This window comes from Mercenaria mercenaria, chromosome 4, assembly GCF_021730395.1.
Source record: "Mercenaria mercenaria strain notata chromosome 4, MADL_Memer_1, whole genome shotgun sequence".
Lineage (NCBI taxonomy): Eukaryota > Metazoa > Mollusca > Bivalvia > Venerida > Veneridae > Mercenaria > Mercenaria mercenaria.
The window spans coordinates 50,213,941-50,236,586 of NC_069364.1; the positions used below are offsets into that span (position 1 = coordinate 50,213,941).

A 22,646-nucleotide genomic window follows, 5' to 3' on the forward strand; every position below is an offset into this window, starting at 1 on the left:
GGATTCCAAGAAGAAAATTGCTCTGTGTTAAAAATATGTCTCAGATAATTGTGTCCTCTTATTCTTCATTTTAACAAAATACATTAATTTTAAGGTATTAAAGAAAGTAATGTGCAATGTAAATTCAAACTGATTTCTTACATGTGATTTAATTTAAAGTGTAAACATGTAGCGGGTATCTGTTTGTGTAAAGGTAAAAATGTCTTTAACAGTATGAACACCAGATGCAATATTTTCAAACACAACATAGTCTTCGTAAGATCTGATGTTCAGGAGTGAAGTAGGAATTACTGATATACATCAGTTACAGTTCAATAATCCACTGAACTTAAAAAAGTATTATTAGTAAATGCAATTTCATGTAAAGACGGGCTTTTCAGTCATTTCATTACTTTTTGAGAACTGCAAAAAAAAATTATCGCTGTGCAGCACGGAAGTTTTTTTTTAAAGAATATTGTCTTCAGTATTAGGACAGTACATGGGCAATGGTTATATGAAATAACAGTGCACTTTGGGCAACCTCCATAACATTATCCGTAGCAAAGCAATCTTGCTCTAATGGTCTTATTTACATTTGGTCTTAATTTGTACTCTTATCATATTTGTAAATATTTGATACAGCTTTTCGGATTATCTCCCAAATAAGTAATAATTTTCCCTTGTGATGAAAAGCCGGAGTCTATAATCAATAGTTATTATGATATTGTGCCAACAAACTGGGTGTAACCATATACAAGTCTGCAGTCCCATAGTGAATGAAGGCTTATTGATTTACTCTACAAAAAATAATTACAGTTTGCCGGAGTGTTTATGTTATCGATTTCTAGAGACAAAGGGTAAGCACTTGGCACTAAGTTCTGAGAAATCTTACAGTTTTTCTTTTTACACTTCGATAAATATAGAGACTTAAGTCTAGTACCGTGTCACGTCTCTGATCGGGCTTTGGTTTAGAATTTACACTTTTCACCAGACTGTCTAGTCATTTATTGCCAAAGACAAGCTTGGCTTCAAGACAACAAACCTAGACTTAGACTTTAAAGTACACATATATATGTGTATATGCGATACTGTATCTCAGATCATATAAAAGGTGCATTTGAACATTCAATAAAATAGTTCATTCAAGTATGACATATCTTAAGGGTCTTGGTGACATTAAGACTTCTTTTAAAAGACGTGCTGCTGCATTCTGTCCCTGCAGGTAACTGAAGAGGTTTTGTAGCAGATCTGTGTTTAAAATAAGATCCAATAGAGATTTTACAATAACTTATCCTGCTAAATTAATGAACTAGTCCATCTGTCAATTTGGACAGTGCCATTAACTGTCAAAATGGGTGCATACCAAAAAGATACTGATTGAATGGTGAACAGTGCAGATCATGATCAGACTACACAGATGTGCAGGCTGATCATGATCTGCACTGGTCGCAAAGGCAGAATCAGTCATGTTCAGCATGATAAGGGTTAATTTGTAAGGTTATAAACATTGAACCTACGGCAACCTGTTTACTTTTGAAGGTTTGTAAATATAGCAAAATGTCTCATTATGGTCAATTAATGTTATTGCAAGGTTCACAAGTTGAGGCAGAGGTCAAGTACTAACACTACTTGTCAACAACTTAAGTAACATGTCATTTTAAGGGACTTGCTTTTGAGTCATTTCATGACCAATTCTAAAACTTTTTTTTTCATATTTCTTTACTAATATTTTAAAATATCTGATTCAGTGAGTCATGTAAAGGACATGTGACACTCAACTTACTTTTGTGGATGTTTTTTGCCATCAGAATATACTGCAATTTGCCTCGTTTTTATACCAGTAATGAAGAACTTCTGAAAATAACATGAAATCTAATACAAGTGACAGGAACACATCATTTTAACCATAATCTGTATAGGAAAGACATTAATCAGAGAGAAAATTGGCCTGTGCTGCTATAATGAGTTCAGGGTAAAACAGAAATCACACTGATTGGTCATTAATTTTGTGGTGAGAAATTCTTATGTATATATAAAAGACAGAAAATATGCTCAGAAAGTTTGAATCTTTTACCATCACATCAAAAATATCATAGTGTGTTACACTTTTTTTTTTAAATATTGTATTTTGAAGTAAATGCCAAGAGTTTTAAGGTAATTACTTCAAAATTCTTTGAACTGTATTGAAGGCCACTTATACAGAAGCTTAAGAATTTTCTTTAAAGGCCCATAATGCTTTAAATTTTTATCTTAAAAATAGATGAAACAGCTTTCCAAATTCAGGGATATAAATTAGCAGGGGCCCAGTAGCCCATGGTCCCTAGACTTTGGGCTTGGTCCCTAAATTGTTAGAGAAAATGCCTATATACTTAATGTTAAACATTTATTTTTGACAGTCTGGGCCCTGAAATAAAAATAGCTAGTTTATATCCCTGAAATAGGTATTTTGCATACTTACATTGTTAGAAAAGCACTACTTTTAATATTGCACAATGTCATGAACTGTCATAGTTAGAGACATACAGGGAGGTAATAAAAAACAATAATTCAATAGAACATTCTAGTATATTTAGCAGTATTCAAACCTTTGACAAATGTTAAGGAAAGTAATTATCAGAAATATGATTTAACAAGAAGTCAATGTATTTTATGTTCATAATGGAAAATGTGGCAGCCACATCTTGATCAAAGGCATTATGTGCCTTTAAAAGGGGAGACATCCAGAGGTCCTTGCTCATTTTCATCAGGTGATGTAGAAAAATCCTCTGTTGATGTATCAACACTAAGTCACCAGTGGAGATAATGTTATCTGCAGATTACATCAAGTTTTGTTTAGCTTGAGGATAGAAAACTGAACAAACAAAAAGATTTTCTGATAATATTTTGACATCGGTCAAAAGAAGATTGGTCATATCTGTGACAGTACAAATGGTTTCATATAGCCGATATCAGTGTATATACCCTCTAACTATACCGTATTTTTGACTGAAATTTATTTTGTTCCGTTTTCCAGAGTATGAAATAGCTTGATATATTTTGTCCTAAGGTGAGCTTTCAAATATGTAAATTATCTCCCTTTATGAATTGACTGAAGCCCTTGTGCTGATTTTAGAAGTCAAAGTCAAGGTCATTTGCAGAACATATGCTTCAGTTGCACTGGCCAAAGGTCAAGGTCAGAACTCCTTGCCAAAGAGTAATATTCACATGATTGCAAGAGTAGCAATACATCATACATACTTAAGAAGATTATGTACTGAATATTCAGTAAAATTTAGACATAGAGAACAGTAATTCATACGCTCATCCTTGACATCTCCTCTACTTTCTGTCTCGAGGAATTAAATTTTATTCCCTCTAATACTGTAAAATTATTCTTCTTTCATTGGGGACTAGTTCTTGTGGATTTCATGTTCATTTTACAGCCACGTCATGTCTGGAAGCGTTTTTTTTTTTTTTAAATAGATCAAACTGTAAGATTTAGTAGTTTTTATCAAGTTATGAAGGTAGAAAATCAGTTCTTTTTTTTCTTTTTTTCTTTTTTTTTTTTTCAATTTTAGCTACAATTCTAACCAAAGGTATTTTTTCTTAGCACTTTGGACTGTCTGACATAATCATATCAAATCTGCATTAGTATTTAGATAAAGGCTGTCTGCACCTTATAGAAAGATAAAACACGGTTTTAAGATGAGATTATTAAAACTAAGACTAGGTTTGCATATTTTGACAGTTTTGCATTTGTAAAAAATAGAGCATGCAATAAATTGAAAATGAATGCTGTGACATGTACTTGTCACTTTTTATTTTTTTTTAATTCATTCTTTTAAGTCAACAATGAACAAATTTTCAGAAAAATCTCTCTGTTAGAAGGAAACTTTCAGAATGATGTTCATTTAAGCCACAGAACTAAATCCCAAAAAAGTAAAATTCCTATTACATGTAATTTGAAGTTGCTACAAGATACAATCTGACTAAAGTACATCTCCTATTACGCTACGCATAGGATCTGAGAACGACCTATTCATTGCCTCGTTCTGGCGACCCTTTCGCTAGCCAATCAGAGCCTAACTTACCACATCTTGCAAGTCTACCTGTAGCCTTGACTTTTGATATTTACAATTCTTATGTCGTAATGTATCAGATAGCCGGTTAGCTCAGTCGGTAGGCCACTTGCTTTGTAAGCGAGGGGTTCCGGGTTCGAACCCTGGAATGACTGCACATTTTTCTTACTCTTTGACATTCGAACAAGTCGTCTGATTGGTTAAAATAAAAATAGCAATACTGGAAATCCAAAATATACAGAAGACGAATGTGAATGGGTCGTTCTCAGATCTTCGTTTAGAAGATCAAGTACTATAGTCAGATTGCTACAAGATATATAGCCCTTTAAGCAAATTCATGAAGTTTTGTGCTAGCAAAATTGAATGTTTTCACTTTGTGTTGATGGATGATGTCTACTCTGTGATACCATGAACAGAAAGCTCCAGACCTTTATTGTAACCATGATGGATAATGTTCACAGAACAGAAACACACAATCATAATATGAGCCACGCCATGAGAAAACCAACATAGTGGCTTTGCGACCAGCATGGATCCAGACCAGACTGCACATCTGCGCAGTCTGGTCAGGATCCATGCTGTTCGCTAATGGTTTGTCTAAGTGCAATAGGTGCAATAGGCTTTGAAAGCTGGTCTGGATCCATGCTTGTCGCAAAGCCACTATGTTGGTTTTCTCATGGTGTGTCTCATATATAGATACAATTTTGTACTTATTCAGAAATTTCTGATTTTGCGTTATGATTTGTGTAATAAGTCACTCCGGAAAATTGAGTAATACATCATACTTAGAAGTGGTATGCTTGAAAATAATGACACAAAATGCTATTTCGGTGTCTGAGACACATAGATCATTTGAAAATCAATGTTTTTGCTCTCTTTGGCGGCACAGTTATTTGACGTAATTGATGAGCTCTTAGCTGTTTCCCAGTCACTGCAAGTAGATGTTGAGCAGTTTTAGTTAAAACTTGTCAGTAATCAAACCGTAAAAAGTACATGTAGTGTCTGACAACCTGGAATTTAATCATTTCTTGGTGTGCCCCTTTTTCAGCTTAGCCACTTGTTGGTAAGTTTTTTAAAGCAGATATTTAGTAACAAAATCTCAAATCAGATTCTGAAAGCCAATGGTTTCTATAAACGTGTCCTACCTGTCTCAAAAAATGTAAAAAATAAAAGTAATAATAAATTTTACTGCATTTTTTTTTTTTTTTTAATCCAGAAACTTTAACAGCAACGACATATTCCCATTAATACAGTACTTGGTGACTATAATCAAGGATCCTACACCGCTGTTTCATGTAGGGAAGCTGCTTTTATTACAGATGAAGGTGTTTAGGGATTCTTTTCACTTTTGTTCAATCTCATTAGAGTTTAAGATAAAAGTGGCAAATACTGTGCAGATGAATAGTAAAAAATGGTTTCATGTCTCTGGCATAGCTTAAGTATTTGTTTTACAATGAGATTTTATTACCTAATATATATATGAAAGAAAATGTTCATATGATATCCTGTAACTGGTAGATTAACAAGAGACTATTTCTTTTGATGCACATTTATGGTAACCACAATAGAAGATTTTGTTTATAAATTTTGTCTTTTGTGTTTCTCATAAAAAAGATCTAAAGACAGGAAAATAGATATGAGAAAATTAACCAGGAAGAAAAAAAAAATAAATCAAGCATGCACATTTCCTGGCCAGGAGACATTAGTACTAATATAAGGGGTTAACTCAATTGGCTGAAAGCAAGGCTAGATACATTAATACCAATGTGAGGAGGTGGGTGAGTAGGTAAAAAGCAAGTACATGTAAAAACAAAGGGTTAGCTCTGTGGGTAGCAGTTAGGTGCACTAGTAGTGATGTAAGGGGTTAGCTCAGTGGATAGAAAGCAGTCAGATACATTCATAGTAATGTAAAGTGTTAGCTCAGTGGATAGAAAGCAGTGAGATACATTCATAGTAATGTAAAGTGTTAGCTGAGTGGATAGAAAACAGTTAGATACATTAGTACTAATATAAGGGGTTAGCTCAGTGGATAGGAAGCAGTTAGATACATTAGTACTACTGTAAGGTGTTAGCTGAGTGGATAGAAAGCAAAGTTAGATACATTAGTACTACTGTAAGGTGTTAGCTCTGTGGATAGAAAGCAGCAAGATACATTAGTACTACTGTAAGGTGTTAGCTCAGTGGACAGAAAGCAGCAAGATACATTAGTACTACTGTAAGGTGTTAGCTCAGTGGATAGAAAGCAGTAAGATACAGTAGTACTACTGTAAGGTGTTAGCTCAGTGGATAGAAAGCAAAGTTAGATACATTAGTACTACTGTAAGGTGTTAGCTCAGTGGATAGAAAGCAAAGTTAGATAAATTAGTACTAGTGTAAGGTGTTAGCTCAGTGGATAGAAAGCAAAGTTAGATACATTAGTACAGTGTAAGGTGTTAGCTCAGTGGATAGAAAGCAGTAAGATACATTAGTACTATTAGTACTACTGTAAGGTGTTAGCTCAGTGAATAGAAAGCAAAGTTAGATACATTAGTACTACTGTAAGGTGTTAGCTCAGTGGATAGAAAGCAAAGTTAGATACATTAGTACTACTGTAAGGTGTTAGCTCAGTGAATAGAAAGCAAAGTTAGATACATAAGTACTACTGTAAGGTGTTAGCTCAGTGGATAGAAAGCAGTAAGATACATTAGTACTACTGTAAGGTGTTAGCTCAGTGGATAGAAAGCAGTAAGATACATTAGTACTACTGTAAGGTGTTAGCTCAGTGAATAGAAAGCAAAGTTAGATACATTAGTACTACTGTAAGGTGTTAGCTCAGTGGATAGAAAGCAGTAAGATACATTAGTACTACTGTAAGGTGTTAGCTCAGTGGATAGAAAGCAGTAAGATACATTAGTACTACTGTAAGGTGTTAGCTCAGTGAATAGAAAGCAAAGTTAGATACATTAGTACTACTGTAAGGTGTTAGCTCAGTGGATAGAAAGCAAAGTTAGATACATTAGTACTACTGTAAGATGTTAACTCAGTGGATTGAAAGCAAAGTTAGATACTTTAGTAGTAATGTAAGGTGTTAGCTCAGTGGATAGAAAGCAAAGTTAGATGCATTAGTACTACTGTAAGGTGTTAGCTCAGTGGATAGAAAGCAGTAAGATACATTAGTAATACTGTAAGGTGTTAGCTCAGTGGATAGAAAGCAAAGTTAGATACATTAGTACTACTGTAAGATGTTAACTCAGTGGATTGAAAGCAGTAAGATACATTAGTACTACTGTAAGATGTTAGCTCAGTGGATAGAAAGCAGTAAGATACATTAGTAATACTGTAAGGTGTTAGCTCAGTGGATAGAAAGCAAAGTTAGATACATTAGTACTACTGTAAGATGTTAACTCAGTGGATTGAAAGCAAAGTTAGATACTTTAGTAGTAATGTAAGGTGTTAGCTCAGTGGATAGAAAGCAAAGTTAGATACATTAGTACTACTGTAAGGTGTTAGCTCAGTGGATAGAAAGCAGTAAGATACATTAGTAATACTGTAAGGTGTTAGCTCAGTGGATAGAAAGCAAAGTTAGATACATTAGTACTACTGTAAGGTGTTAGCTCTGTGGATAGAAAGCAAAGTTAGATACATTAGTACTACTGTAAGGTGTTAGCTCAGTGGATTGAAAGCAGTAAGATACATTAGTACTACTGTAAGATGTTAGCTCAGTGGATAGAAAGCAGTAAGATACATTAGTACTACTGTAAGGTGTTAGCTCAGTGGATAGAAAGCAAAGTTAGATACATTAGTACTACTGTAAGATGTTAACTCAGTGGATTGAAAGCAGTAAGATACGTTAGTACTACTGTAAGATGTTAGCTCAGTGGATAGAAAGCAGTAAGATACATTAGTACTACTGTAAGGTGTTAGCTCTGTGGATAGAAAGCAGCAAGATACATTAGTACTACTGTAAGGTGTTAGCTCAGTGGATAGAAAGCAGTAAGATACAGTAGTACTACTGTAAGGTGTTAGCTCAGTGGATAGAAAGCAAAGTTAGATACATTAGTACTACTGTAAGGTGTTAGCTCTGTGGATAGAAAGCAAAGTTAGATACATTAGTACTACTGTAAGGTGTTAGCTCAGTGGATTGAAAGCAGTAAGATGTTAGCTCAGTGGATAGAAAGCAGTAAGATACATTAGTACTACTGTAAGATGTTAGCTCAGTGGATAGAAAGCAGTAAGATACATTAGTACTACTGTAAGGTGTTAGCTCTGTGGATAGAAAGCAGCAAGATACATTAGTACTACTGTAAGGTGTTAGCTCAGTGGATAGAAAGCAGTAAGATACAGTAGTACTACTGTAAGGTGTTAGCTCAGTGGATTGAAAGCAGTAAGGTACATTAGTACTACTGTAAGGTGTTAGCTCAGTGAATAGAAAGCAAAGTTAGATACATTAGTACTACTGTAAGGTGTTAGCTCAGTGGATAGAAAGCAGTAAGATACATTAGTACTACTGTAAGGTGTTAGCTCTGTGGATAGAAAGCAAAGTTAGATACATTAGTACTACAGTAAGGTGTTAGCTCAGTGGATTGAAAGCAGTAAGGTGTTAGCTCAGTGATTAGAAAACACTTAGATAAATTAGTGCTGAATAAAAAATAAGGTTGAATTTATTGTGAAAATTTATGTCTTGACATTATATTAGGAAGACAGGATATCACCTGTAAATGGATTAGTTTTCAGCCTGTCTTTTCATTTTAGCTTTAGAAATTCTTTCAATTGTAAAGTAAATAACAGAATGCAAATTAGATTTATGATTGCATTCTGTGTATTTTATTGCATTTCATGGTTATTTGGCAGGAAATAGGATATGTAAACAGATTATTGCCAGTTTCTTATTAAATGATGGTAATGAGCATATCTTCTGCTTCATTAAAATTCTTGGTGGAACAGACTTTCAATTTTAGGTATATCTTTTCCAAACATCACCAATTACTGGAAATTCTATAAAGTTAATTTACATATGATTAGTAAAGAAATGAACATTGTGTTATCAGTCTGAAAATATGCACTGAATTTTGAATTAATGAAAAAGGAAGAAAAGAACATTTTGTACTTGCCTATAATGTTGTGGTCAAATTTAAAATATATGCAAGTTAATTCCTGGATGACAGGAACAGAAATGGTTCACCTAATACTGCAAAAATGTATTTGCTTTAAGTATACATGTATATGGAGAAATAAGTATGTTCTCTTTCCCCCCTTTACCGGCTGTACCTCTCTTATTGAAGGCACTATATAATCTCTTCCATTAACAGACAATGCTGGCTCTTATTCATTAAAGGCATTATGTTTTTCTATCCACTTACAGACAGAATTTTTTCTGTTCATCCTTACTGGCAGTATGTTCTCTCCTCTTACTTAAGGTACTTTGTTCTGCACTGTGTGGTCTTTCCCCTTACAGACACTATACTTATTCTCTCTTCCCTTTCAGAGGCAGTATGTTCTCTCTTATTTGTTAAATGCATTACATTCTCTTTGCCACTTACCACACTATGTTCTATCTTGTTCATTAAAGCATTATATTCTTTCTTCCCTATTACAGTCTGTATGCTGTCTCTTACCACTCACTGGCACTGTACTCGCTTTCCCCTTACAGACACTATACTTATTCTCACTTCCCTGGCAGAGGCAGTAGGTTCTCTCTTATTCATTAAAGGCACTTAATATTCTCTCTTCCACTTACAGACTATAATTTTTCTTATCCATTAATGGCATTATATTCTCTCTCCCCCATTACAGTCTGTATGCTGTCTCTTCCCCTATGACACTCCCACTTAGCTCAATAGGGACAGCGCAGATCTACGGATTGCGGGGTCGTGAGTTTGATCCCCAGGCGGGGCATAATTATGTTCTCTTTGACAATTTGATAAAAGACATTGTGCCTGCATTCATTCGTTCTCTACCTCTGATTCATGTGGGGAAGTTGGCAGTTACTTGTGGAGAACAGGTTTGTACAGAATCCAGGAACACTGGTTAGGTTAGCTGCCCGCCGTTACAAAACTGAAATACTGTTGAAAAACGGCGTTAAACCCAAAACAAACAAACAAACTTCCCCCTTATCGGCTCTTTGTTTTACCTTCCGCTAAAAAGCACTATGTTCTTCATTCCCGATCAAAGGCACTGTGTTTGCAGATACAATTTACACTTAGATTCTCAGTTTCATTGAAGAAAAGAGCTGGCTATGAAAGAAGTAATAGAGTGCATATTTTCTAAAGTCTGATGCACTTGCATCTCCAGTAATGCTAGCATGTTGCAGATCAATTTAATCTGTTTGGATTTTTTCTGGCTAAGCAATTCCGAAATTGATTTTTCAAGTTGCAGATGATCTTTGCAGATGTGTATCTCTTTGATTGAACATTCCATCTTTTACTTTTTATAAACAATTTTAAGTTGTCCAGATTGATTTCAGTGTTGCAATATTCACAGACAATAAAAGGCATCTAGTGTACCTGATTGATATACTGTTCTGGGACATTTAGTCACAGAATTTTTTTCTGCTATATTCGTAGATTTTTAAAATCATCGAATTCTAGAACAATGATTTTAATTTGTAAAACACACAAAAAATAAAACTTACTATATTATGTTGGTTGTCATTTATAAGCAGGATGTATAGTTGGTAAATATTGACCTGGCACTTGTTAATCTTTGCCAGTATTTTCAGCTGTTTTCGCTAGTTTATGCCATTTTTTTATCCTAAAAAAAAAAAATTGAGTTAAATATTATCGCGTTGAATCTATCGTTGATACACACACAGTCAGTGTTTTTACACACAGTAGGTGTTTTTGCAAACAAAAATTTCGTTAGCATGACTGATTCAAAATATTTTGTGCGTGGCCATCTTTAATGTTTGATATTTTAGTTGTTAGCAAATTGTTTTTGAAATAACCATTAAATTTGTATGTTTTAAAGCAATACTTTGCATAAATTGTGTTAATTAGACCATGTTAATCCTGTGATGTTCATGATTCAAAATAAATTCATTCCTGATATTTGTTACATTTACCTGAATATCATGGCATGGTTCTGAGATCATGTACAGGAAAATGGTAAGGCATATCAAAAGAACTTGTCGGCCAGCAAAGTTCAGTGAAAATATCTTTTCACATTTAACGAAACTGCAAATTTAAGAAACCATGAACCAGGCTATTTTTGAAAAAAAAAAAATGTGGAAAAAAAGAGTCAGGCCAAAGCCCTATACTGGAACATGCATACAGCTAATGGTAGAGCATTATGAAAAATGGGGATCTGGAAGAAAAATCATTGAAAACCTGCTACAGCTTACTAAGTGCACTGTGACATTGCCTGCAGCATGGGATGTTTTGAACTTGACATCTTACACCTGGGTTGTAAACTTTTACTATCGGCAATCTTGTGATCTTTATCTTCTTCACTGGACATTAAGCCATTTATGGCCTGTACATGACATTGTGTAGATAGTAATTTTAACCTACCCATAAAAGCAGTTAATTTACCCTACCCATAAAAGGATAAAACTTTTCAGGGTTTAAAGCAGTGTAAGCAATTTGACAATTAAATGCTAAATTATTTTGAAACACTGAGAATGAATATATAAATTTTGAGTCTAGTATGACGTTGAGCGATTTTGATCAAATTTTCAAGTCACAGGATATGAAATGATTAAAATACGGAAGCTGTAATTGGATAGAAAGCATGGTAATTGATCTTTCACATTTCTCGCTGGATAATTTAACAGTAGAATGTTGTGCACAAATTAAGCTGTCCTCCTATATTCTCAGAGATAAGTGTTTTTTGGCATTTCATAATGAAATATTACTGCTGCTATGCCAAGATTAGAAAATGGTAGGCATCGCCCAGAATTCTCCCTTGGTAGTGATATGTTGTTCTTTAGGGAATGACTCAGTGATGTATGATAATGCATCCTTATTATGTCCTATTAGACTAATTGGTTTCTGGTCGTACAAAATTTTCATGATGTCTCGACATAGCATCATGTTGCAGATATGTGCAAGGCAGATTATTCTCTTCATTTTTGCCACTGATAATAGACATATTTAGATCCATTTTTCTCTTTAAAATAAATTTATAACTTGTTAGTGGGGCCTCTTTGGCCAGTTTGAATCTGGGTCATGTAGGGTCAAAAACTAGGTCACTAGGTCAAATCAAAGGAAAAGCTAGTTAATACTCTAGAGGCCACATTTATGATCATATCTTGATGAAACTTGGTCAGAATGTTAATCATGATGATCTATAGGTCATGTTCAAATCTGGGTCAGGTGGGGTCAAAAACTAGGTCACTGGGTCAAATCAAAGGAAAAGCTTGTTAACACTCTAGAGGCCACATTTATGACTGTATCTTCATGTGTCGATTCGCTGTAAAACCCAACTCACTCACTCACTCATGAAACTTAGACTGTTAATCTTGATGATCTTTAGGTCAAGTTTGAATCTGGGTCATATGGGTTCAAAAACTAGGTCACCAGGTCAAATCAAAGGAAAAGCTAGTTAACACTTTAGAGGCCACATTTATGACCATATCTTAATGAAACTATCTTGATGATCTTTAGGTCAATAGGTCAGGTGAGCGATACAGGGCCTTCATGGCCCTCTTGTTTTATGAGACTGACAGATATGCCAGTTTCTTGCTACATTTAAACTTATGGTTGCTTTGGCGCTAAAAATAAATAAGTTAATGTTCTTATGCAGCATTTTGAATGGATTTCAAACTCTAGCTTATTGTATGCACAGTTGAGGGATTTGATATATTTTATTTTATAAATACTTACAGAATTAATACAGTTCAAGATAAGAGTAATTAATAATAAAACTGCTATGTTAAATTTTACATGCAATACAGGGCAATATATTTTACATGAAAAACCTGTGCTGTGCAGAGCATTATAAACTTTCTGATATATAAAATTGGTCTTAAATATGAAAATCTGTTACATTGAATATGAAAAATCATTATAATTTCAAAACAGTCATTTTTATCAGTCATACCTTTCCCCCAATATTGAGAAGAGGTTTATTGCAGCATTCCTGACATGCTGATAAGCACAGCCTGTAGCATGTTTGTACTCTCATGATTTTAGTGCCAGTGTTATTGATCAGAACATCACTAACATGGGAACTGAGAATGTAGGATAGTCTTTGTATGATTTCTCTCTGGGATTATAGGGAGTTTAATCTTGTGATACTTGGTCAGAAATTTTTGTTGTTGTGAAAAGAAAAAGTAGAGATATACAGAAAATTTGGAAGTAAGTAAATAATTTGTATGTGTAAAACAAATAGGTCAGTATGTCAGTGTTACTTTGTATGTTACTATTTATAAGTTGTCTATCTTCGTAAATGCTTATTATACAGTATACTCTTGTAGAAATTAAGCAACAAAAGATAAAAATACAAAAAAAAATGCTTCTCTTTAAATATGACTAAAGTTTGTCAAGATTTCCAGGGTTTATCTTGACTTAGTAAGTCATGTGAGTCATTGTATTTTACAAGAAAAAGGTACATGTGTGGATGTGCAGCTGTCAACAGAAATAAACATCTGTCTGTTTAATATTCATTTAGAATATAGCAATATCTGGCATGGTTACCTTGTGGGACAGACAGTAAAGGGCACAGTGAGCTTGGGACTGGAAATGGTTTCTGCTCAGTTACTAAAGAATGCCCAGGCCTTAGCTTCAAACCACATAGTATGATTGCCTGTGGTCAGCAGATGACCCTTATAGGTTTTGGGGTCAGTTGGTCAAAGATCAAGGTCACAATGACCTTGAGACTGAAAATGGTTTCTGCACAATAACTGACCCTTATCATGCTAATAAGGATTGATTCTGCCTTTGGAACCAGTGCAGATCTTGACCAGACTGCACATCCAAGCAGTCTGATCATGATCTGCACTTCGCCATTCAGTCAGTTACTTTTTGGTGTGCACCCCTTTTAAAAGTTAATGGTACTGTCCAAATTAAAATGTAGACAAGTTCATTATAGAAATTTAGCAGGGTAAGGGTTAAAGAACACCTTTGCCTACTGTCAGGTGATTGTCTGTGGTGAGTAGATGATCCATATATTGCTTTGGGTTCAGTAGGTCAATGGTCAGGGTCACTGGAAATGGTTTCTGTTTAAGAATTTTTGGCCTACAGTAATCAGATTTAATGGGATGATTGTCTGTGGTCAGAAGATGACCTCTAATTTTATGGGGGATACGGTTCTGCTATGTCTCTCCCCCCCCCCCCCCCCCAAACCGGGGCAGGGAGCTGACTATTACAGTATTGTAAGCTGTATTGCATGACATTTATTTGGTACAATAGTCACTAACAGTGTATACTTCTGTTTACTAGTGGTGATGATATAACTGATTGGATTGAAGGTTTCAAAAATGTGGTGACCGCCTCGGTAGCCTAGTGGTAGAGCGTCCGCTCCGAGTGCGGGAGGTCGTGGGTTCGATCCCCGGCCGCGTCATACCAAAGACCAAAAAATGGTACTAGTAGCTTCCTCGCTTGGCGCTCAGCATTAAGAGGATAGTGCTAGGACTGGTCAGCCCGGTGTCAGTATAATGTGACTGGGTGGGGTATTATGCCATGTGTCTACGGCGTGATATTACAGTGAGGCAGCACTATAAAGTTGGGCATTGTGCTCACTGCTACAAGTAGACACCGTCGTTTATAAGACTGAAAAATTGTTGAAAAAGACGTTAAACCCGAACACACACACACACACAAAAAAATGTGGTGCAAAGTAAAAAAATAATTTACCACAAGTGAAAAGGGAAATTTATAAAAAGGGAATGACTTCAAGAACCTTTACCTGCATATTTACTATTTCTCATATGATTTTTTTTTTTTTATTTCAGAGGATGAAGATTACATACGTTTTAGCACTTGTGTTGGTGTTTGCAGTGGTTGCTATGGCAGCCAAGCCAAACAAAGCTGAAAGAAAAGCACTAAGTAAGTGACTTAAGGTAGTTCTGCATGTTCAGATCAGTCCTTTCTTACAATGTAGAATTTTGATTAAATCCTGATTTTTTTTTTTCAAAGCTTCAGAGAAAAAAGATAGGGAACTGTGCTTGAACTTTTGCTAGACTGATAAACAAAATTTGGACCTCACATAATTTTTCATAATGGAAGTCTGTGGCAAAATTACAATTTTAATGACAGTTTTGCAAAAAGAAACCTTTCTGCAATATAGTTTAATGAATTTTCTCTCGGTTATAAATAAGGTTATTATTCCTGTGTTTGAGATATTTGCCTATGATAAAAGATATCTGCACATTTCAAGCTGATTTGAAGACATTATTTTTGAATTGACCTTTTTGTGCTCCCCAAAAGTTTTGTGAGGGCTCTAAGAGTTGCCCCTGCCTGTCTGTCTGAATTTGTGTTGTGCATATCTCAAAAAGTCTTTGACCCAGAGTCATCAAATCTGATAGGATTGTTATTCAGCATGTGAGGTTGTGCATCTGATGTTTTAATTTGGATCTCACACAGCCAGACCAGTTATGGCCCTTGACTTTAAGTGAAAAATACACATAAAAAGGGCCTAAGTTTGTGTCGCATGTATCTTAAAAAGTATTTGACTTAGAGTCATAAAACATTAGTGGATTCTTATGTAGCATGTAAAGTTTTGCACCTGTGTTCTTTTTGGGATTTTACACAACCAAACCAGAGTTACGGTCCTTGACTTAGTGATTAATAGGCATAAACTCCTTAAAAGTTTGTGTTGCATATATCTTAAATAATATTTTACCTAGGGTCGTGAAACCATGTAGGAATATTATTCAGCATGTGAATATGTGCACCTGAGTTTTTTTATGCCCCCGAAGGGAGGCATATAGTTTTTGAACCGTCTGTCGGTCCGTCGGTCTGTCAGTCTGTCCGCAATTTTCGTGTCCGGTCCATATCTTTGTCATCAATGGATGGATTTTCAAATAACTTGGCATGAATGTGTACCACAGTAAGATGATGTGTCGCGCGCAAGACCCAGGTCTGTAGCTCAAAGGTCAAGGTCACACTTAGACATTAAAGGATAGTGCATTGATGGGCGTGTCCGGTCCATATCTTTGTCATCGATGGATGGATTTTCAAATAACTTGGCATGAATGTGTACCACAGTAAGACGACGTGTCGCGCGCAAGACCCAGGTCCGTAGCTCAAAGGTCAAGGTCACACTTAGACATTAAAGGATAGTGCATTGATGGGCGTGTCCGGTCCATATCTTTGTCATCCATAGATGGATTTTCAAATAACTTGGCATGAATGTGTGACACAGTAAGACGACGTGTCGCGCGCAAGACCCAGCTCCGTAGGTCAAAGGTCCTAAACTCTAACATCGGCCATAACTATTCATTCAAAGTGCCATCGGGGGCATGTGTCATCCTATGGAGACAGCTCTTGTTTGTTTTGTTTTTTTCACTTGTCAAGACCCTTGACTTAGTGAAAAAATAAAAGTTTGTGTCTCGTGTACATGTATATCAAAATGCACTCGACCTAGAGTAATAAAACTTAGAGGATCAATATATAGCATGTGAAGTTGTGCACCTGGTGTTCTCTTTGGGATTTCACTCAGCTAGGCCAGAGTTAAGGCCCTTCCCTTAGCGAAAATACACATAAAGTTCTTAAAAGTTCACTTAGAGTCATGAAACCATGTACAGTGGCAGGAATGGAGATGGGGGAGGGGGGCACCTGTGTCTATGGATACACATTAGTTAATATCAAATTTTATCTTTAGAAATACAGTAATGTTGTCATTTTAACAGATTTACTCATGGTTTGCAAATTTTTAGCTCGACTATTCGAAGAATAAGTAGAGCTATCCTACTCACCACGGCGTCGGCGTCACACCTTGGTTAAGTTTTTCGTACCAGTCCACATTTTGACAAAGTCTTTTGAGATAAAGCTTTGAAACTTTCAACACTTGTTAACCATCATCATGGCCAGTTATAGGCAAGAGCACATAACTCCATCAAGGATTTTGGCTGAATTATGGCCCCTTTTGACTTAGAAATCATGGTTAAGTTTTTCATACCAGTTCATATTTTGACAAAGTCTTTTAAGATAAAGCTTTGAAACTTTCAACACTTGTTTACCACCACCATGGCCAGTTATAGGCAAGAGTACATAACTCCATCAAGGATTTTGGCTGAACTATGGCCCCTTTTGACTTAGAAATCATGGTTAAGTTTTTCGTACCAGTTCATATTTTGACAAAGTCTTTTAAGATAAAGCTTTGAAACTTTCAACACTTGTTTACCATCATCATGGCCAGTTATAGGCAAGAGCACATAACTCCATCAAGGATTTTGGCTGAATTATGGCCCCTTTTGACTTAGAAATCATGGTTAAGTTTTTCATACCAGTTCATATTTTGACAAAGTCTTTTAAGATAAAGCTTTGAAACTTTCAACACTTGTTTACCATCACCATGGCCAGTTATAGGCAAGAGCACATAACTCCATCAAGGATTTTGGCTGAATTATGGCCCCTTTTGACTTAGAAATCATGGTTAAGTTTCTCATACCAGTTCATATTTAGACAAAGTCTTTTGAGATAAAGCTTTGAAACTTTCAACACTTGTTTACCATCACCGTGGCCAGTTATAGGCAAGAGTACATAACTCCATCAGGGATTTTGGCTGAATTATGGCCCCTTTCGACTTAGAAATCTTGGTTAATATTTCGTACCAGTTCATATTTTGACAAAGTCTTTTGAGAAAAAGCTTTGAAACTTTCAACACCTGTTTACTATCACCATGTCCAGTTATAGGCAAGAGTACATAACTCCATCAAGGATTTTAGCTGAATTATGGCCCCTTTTGACTTAGAAATCTTGGTTAAGTTTTTCGTACCAGTTCATTTTTTGTAAAGTGTTTGACATATGGCTTTGAAACTTTTATCACTTGTTTAGTATAATAGTCTCTATCTGTAGGAAAGAGAAAATAACTCTGTCATCTATTTTGGCTTAATTATGGCCCTTTTTGGACTTTGAAATTGGTTCTGTTTTCATACAAGTCCATGTTTTGTCAAAACTATTTGACATATGGCTTTCAAACTTTGAACACTTGTTTATCATTATGATTTCCATCTGTAGGCAAGAGTACATAACTATTTTGACTGAATTATGGCCCTTTTTGGACTTTGAAATTGCCTCATATATTGCCATTTAGTGCAAGACTTATCAAAATCAAAGTAATACAGGAACATTGTTTGTCTAATCTATTTATTTCTTTTGTCTGTATATCCGTGGAAATATTTTTACCCCATTCTTCAATCAATTCTTCGAATAGTCGAGCGCGCTGTCATCAGACAGCTCTTGTTGTAAAATGATTTTTGTTTCTGCATGACATTCTCAGGCTTCAGGGAATTTTTTCATATTCTGGTAATGGTACTGGTTGTGGTTAAATGAGGGGTAAAGTGGTACTAAATTATGGATTGAGGGGGGGGGGGGGGGAGAGGGGAGGGACTGATGCAGTAGTATTAATTAATAGCAGTGGATGTGGCGCCATGTGTGATACTCAGGGTTTTGGGGATGACCATTTGGAGATCCTTTGCTGATAATGCAAATGTTTTGTAGTGAAACGCTAGAAAAATTGAAATTAAAAAAATTCTAGCATGAAGCAGACAGAATTAGATACCTCTGATTTTTTGGGGGCAATTCATGGGTAAACTACGTATACTATTCAATTCTGTCATCAGGTCAGTTTGAACATGCTTTACTTTATTTTAATAACAAAAAAAAACCCACACACACATTCTCATCATTCGTATCTCTTGTTCACAAGAAATTGTATTGAACATATGAAACGACTCAGTTTTATCATTGGCATCATCACAAGATATGTTGTGTGCACTCCAGGTGTCGTCTGCTGGGAGAAATATGCTGCAGTATTGGGATATATTTTAATAAAGATGGTCTTAAGTGATCATCTTTATATTATCGTTTTCAGATGCAATTTTTGTATAAGACATAACCTTTCATTTATTTTTTTGCCAATTAAATTTGAGGAAATTTTGCTTTCCATTTTTAGGAGGAAAAAAAAACAACATTCTTTTTCAGCTTGGGATAGTCTCTGTTCGAAGGAGTGAATTAATGAACAAAAAAATCCCTGGGCTTTATTTTACATTTTCCAAATTAATGATGTTTCCCTTTTACTTCCGATTTATCAAACATGCAGAACTACTTTAACCTTTAGCCTGCTGGCGGCGAATATTTCAGCCTTTGCGAACAGTGCAGACCAAGATCAGCCTGCACATCCGTGCAGTCTGATCATGGTCTGCACTGTTCGCTATTCAGTCAGTAAATTTTCAGTGAAAACCCCTTCAAATAATAAATGGTATTGCCCAAATTAAATGATGGACCAGTCCATTTAGGAAATTTAGCAGGCTAAGGGTTAAAAGGAGTCTACTGATGTCTATAGCATGATTATTAATAAATCTGTCAAAACTAATGATCACATGATACTTTGTTCAGGGTGAGCTGTTAATACAGGTAGAAAGTGTGGCATCCAGAATCAGTTTACTATATTGTTACAGTTGCTTAATCACAGCCAGTACGGTTAAAACCAATATCTGACAACTGTGTCGGGGAGTAGACTGGCTCAGTGGTTAGAGCATTGGACCAGCACCCAAGCAACCCGGGTCCAAATCCCGCCACAGGCAGTTGTGATTTTTCTTCAGAAAAATTGTATGCTGTTTGAGTTGTTACAACTAAAAGTTGTAAGAATATTCTCGTCTGTTTTCAGGGAAGTGCAAGCCTTACACGTTCAGTTATACAGAATGTGCGAAAGGTAACATGACAATCACAAAGAATCCTACAGCTGGCGTGGATGGCTGTCAGCCAGAAACATATGAAAAGCCTTGTGTTGAAGAGAACACTTTCACTTCAAGTACGTACATTCTCTGTCATGCATTCTGTATTCAGTCCTAAAAATGTTCAAAATATAAAAAGGTTTTCTAGAAAAGATTGTGAAGCAACAAAATTTCAGAATGACATTTAATATTGTCCATAAATATTGACCTAGCACTCATGAATATTCCGTATATATCTGTAAATTAATTTTCGGTGTCCAAACCTAAATAAGTGATAAATCTACTGCATATATAATTTTGAATAGATATAATGTGCACGCTTCTGCAGGTAGCTATGCGGACAAAGCGTTTAGCTTCCAATCGCAGTGTTGTTGGTTCGAGTCCTACGTCTGACCATATCTTCTTTTTTTTCCTAATTTTATATGCAAACTTACCACTTATCTGATCAAACCTATCCTGATTTATTATGGTTCATTTATTGAAAGTTATCATATTTAACCTTTGTAGAAAAAATGGACGAAAATTGTTTAAAAGTATCTTAAGATAAAAAGACGAATGAGCCACACCATGAGAAAACCAACATAGTGCATTTGTGACCAGCATGGATCCAGACCAGCCTGCGTATCTGCGCAGTCTGGTCAGGATCCATACTGTTTGCTTTCAAACCCTATTGCAATTAGAGAAACCATTAGCGAACAGCATGGATCCTGACCAGACTGCATGGATGCGCAGGCTGGTCTGGATCCATGCTGGTCGCAAATGCACTGTGTCGGTTTTCTCATGGCGCAGCTCAAATTACTAACCACCAGCATTTCCAGAAAATGAATACTACAAGAGAAAACAATTAAAATTGATGAAATATGATACATGAAATAATAATCTGAGGTGATTTCGAACCAGTGAAAACGTGAGTGGAAGTAAGACACCTTACCACTACACGCGTGTCATGGATTAACTGTATAGGTTACTTTAGTACTATAGATATTTGCAGGATTCAAATAGTGGGTAAATGTATGAAAACAACCGAAAATATTGGCAAAGATTAATGAGTGCCAGGTCAACTCTTATGGACAATACATAGGATATTTGTTTATTTTGAATGATTATGGAATATATATTATGGAGAAGTAAGAAAATTTTAAATATTTTCACAATTTCACAAGCACCTAGCATGATTGAAAATGTGAACATTTTCTCACATTGAGGTGAGATGTATTCCATATTTACAAATCAACAATTTTACTGTTTTAGCACTCCACTGGCCACAATTTTTTGGCTCAATCTTGATGAAACTTGTTTTTTTATGAAACTTTTTTTATAATTTATTTGTATAAGTCATCACATTTAATATCGGTTGTAGTGTGTAATAATAAAACAATTCATGACAAAACAAGTAATGGACATTGTATATTGTTTCATAAGTAGTCAATACTCAGTGTACTACAATGAAATACCTTTCAAACATTTTAAGAAATATGTGATGAAATATAAATGAATATTCATTATTTTTTAAAACAAATGTTTTAGCAAAAAGAGAATAGAAAGCAGTAAAAAAAAGAAAGAAGAAAAATGTTTGTTTTGTTGTCTCCAGTTTATGTTAAATGAAACAATTTCATATCTTTTTCTAAAGATTATTAGGAGTATAAAAATAGACATTATATTATGTTTTTTCTTTCCATTCTTTCTGTTTGGTCATCAATAAGTACAATAGTATTGATACCGCTAGATACAAGGTATATGGAGGCTTATTGAATTTTAGAATGTCTGTTGGTTTGTTCACGTGTCAGTCCATTGATTCTGCTGCATATCTTCTTAAAGGGGAATATTCAACATTTGACAATGTATATATTTAGAAAGAATTTAATGAATACTATAAATTGGCAAAACAATTATGAAAATCGGACTACAAACAAAAAAGCTATGGCAATTTAAATATTATCAGTTAATTAAATGGCAGCCATTTTCGGCACAGTGACGACATCGTCCTTTCGTTATATGAGCATTACCAAATATCTATTTATGGCAAAATTATGTTAAATACAATCAAACACAGAGCTTAGATTTAAGGTAAACACTTTTACACATATACTAAGGTTCATATTATATTATGGCCCACAAAATATGTTGCACTTAGTTGTTATTCACTGAATTTCCATATATGGTAATGCCCAAAATGGCTGCCATTTGAGAGCATAGATGGTATTCAAATGGCTATATCTTTTTTGTTTGCAGTCCGATTTTGATATTTTTTCGTTAGTGTTAATGTTTCACCTAGTTGTACCCCCCGACAACAAAGTTGTAAGGGGGGGTATACTGGTTTCAGGTTGTCTGTCTGTCCGTCCGTCTGTCTGTCCGTAGACACAATCTTGTGCGCACCATCTCTCCTCATCCCCTTGACACAATTTAATGAAACTTTACGCAAGTGATCAGTAACAACAGTAGTTGTGCATGGGGCATGTTAGGTTTTTTCAGATAAAAAAATTGCAGAGTTACGGGACTTTGTTTTTTGTTACTATACTATATACATAGACACAATCTTGTGCGCACCATCTCTCCTCATCCCCTTGACACAGTTTAATGAAACTTCATACAAGTGATCAGTAACAATAGTAGTTGTGCATGGGGCATGTTAGGTTCTTTCAGAAAAAAAATTTGCAGAGTTACGGGACTTTGTTTTTTGTTACTATACTATATATACATAGACACCATCTTGTGCGCACCATCTCTCCTCATCCCCTTGACACAATATAATGAAACTTTACACAAATGATCAGTAACAACAGTACTTGTGC

The 22,646-nt window shown here is 35.2% G+C and overlaps 1 protein-coding gene across 1 annotated transcript in view; it reads left to right on the forward strand.

Annotated features, from left to right (window-relative positions):
• Positions 1 to 22,646, forward strand: part of LOC123551645 (uncharacterized) — a 36,269-nt gene that overhangs the window by 1,893 nt on the left and 11,730 nt on the right. Inside the window, exons 2-3 of the mRNA XM_053541125.1 lie at positions 14,908 to 15,001; positions 19,788 to 19,931. Coding sequence (XP_053397100.1) covers positions 14,911 to 15,001; positions 19,788 to 19,931 — 235 coding nt within the window. The 5' untranslated portion in view covers positions 14,908 to 14,910. The remainder of the gene's footprint in view (positions 1 to 14,907; positions 15,002 to 19,787; positions 19,932 to 22,646) is intronic.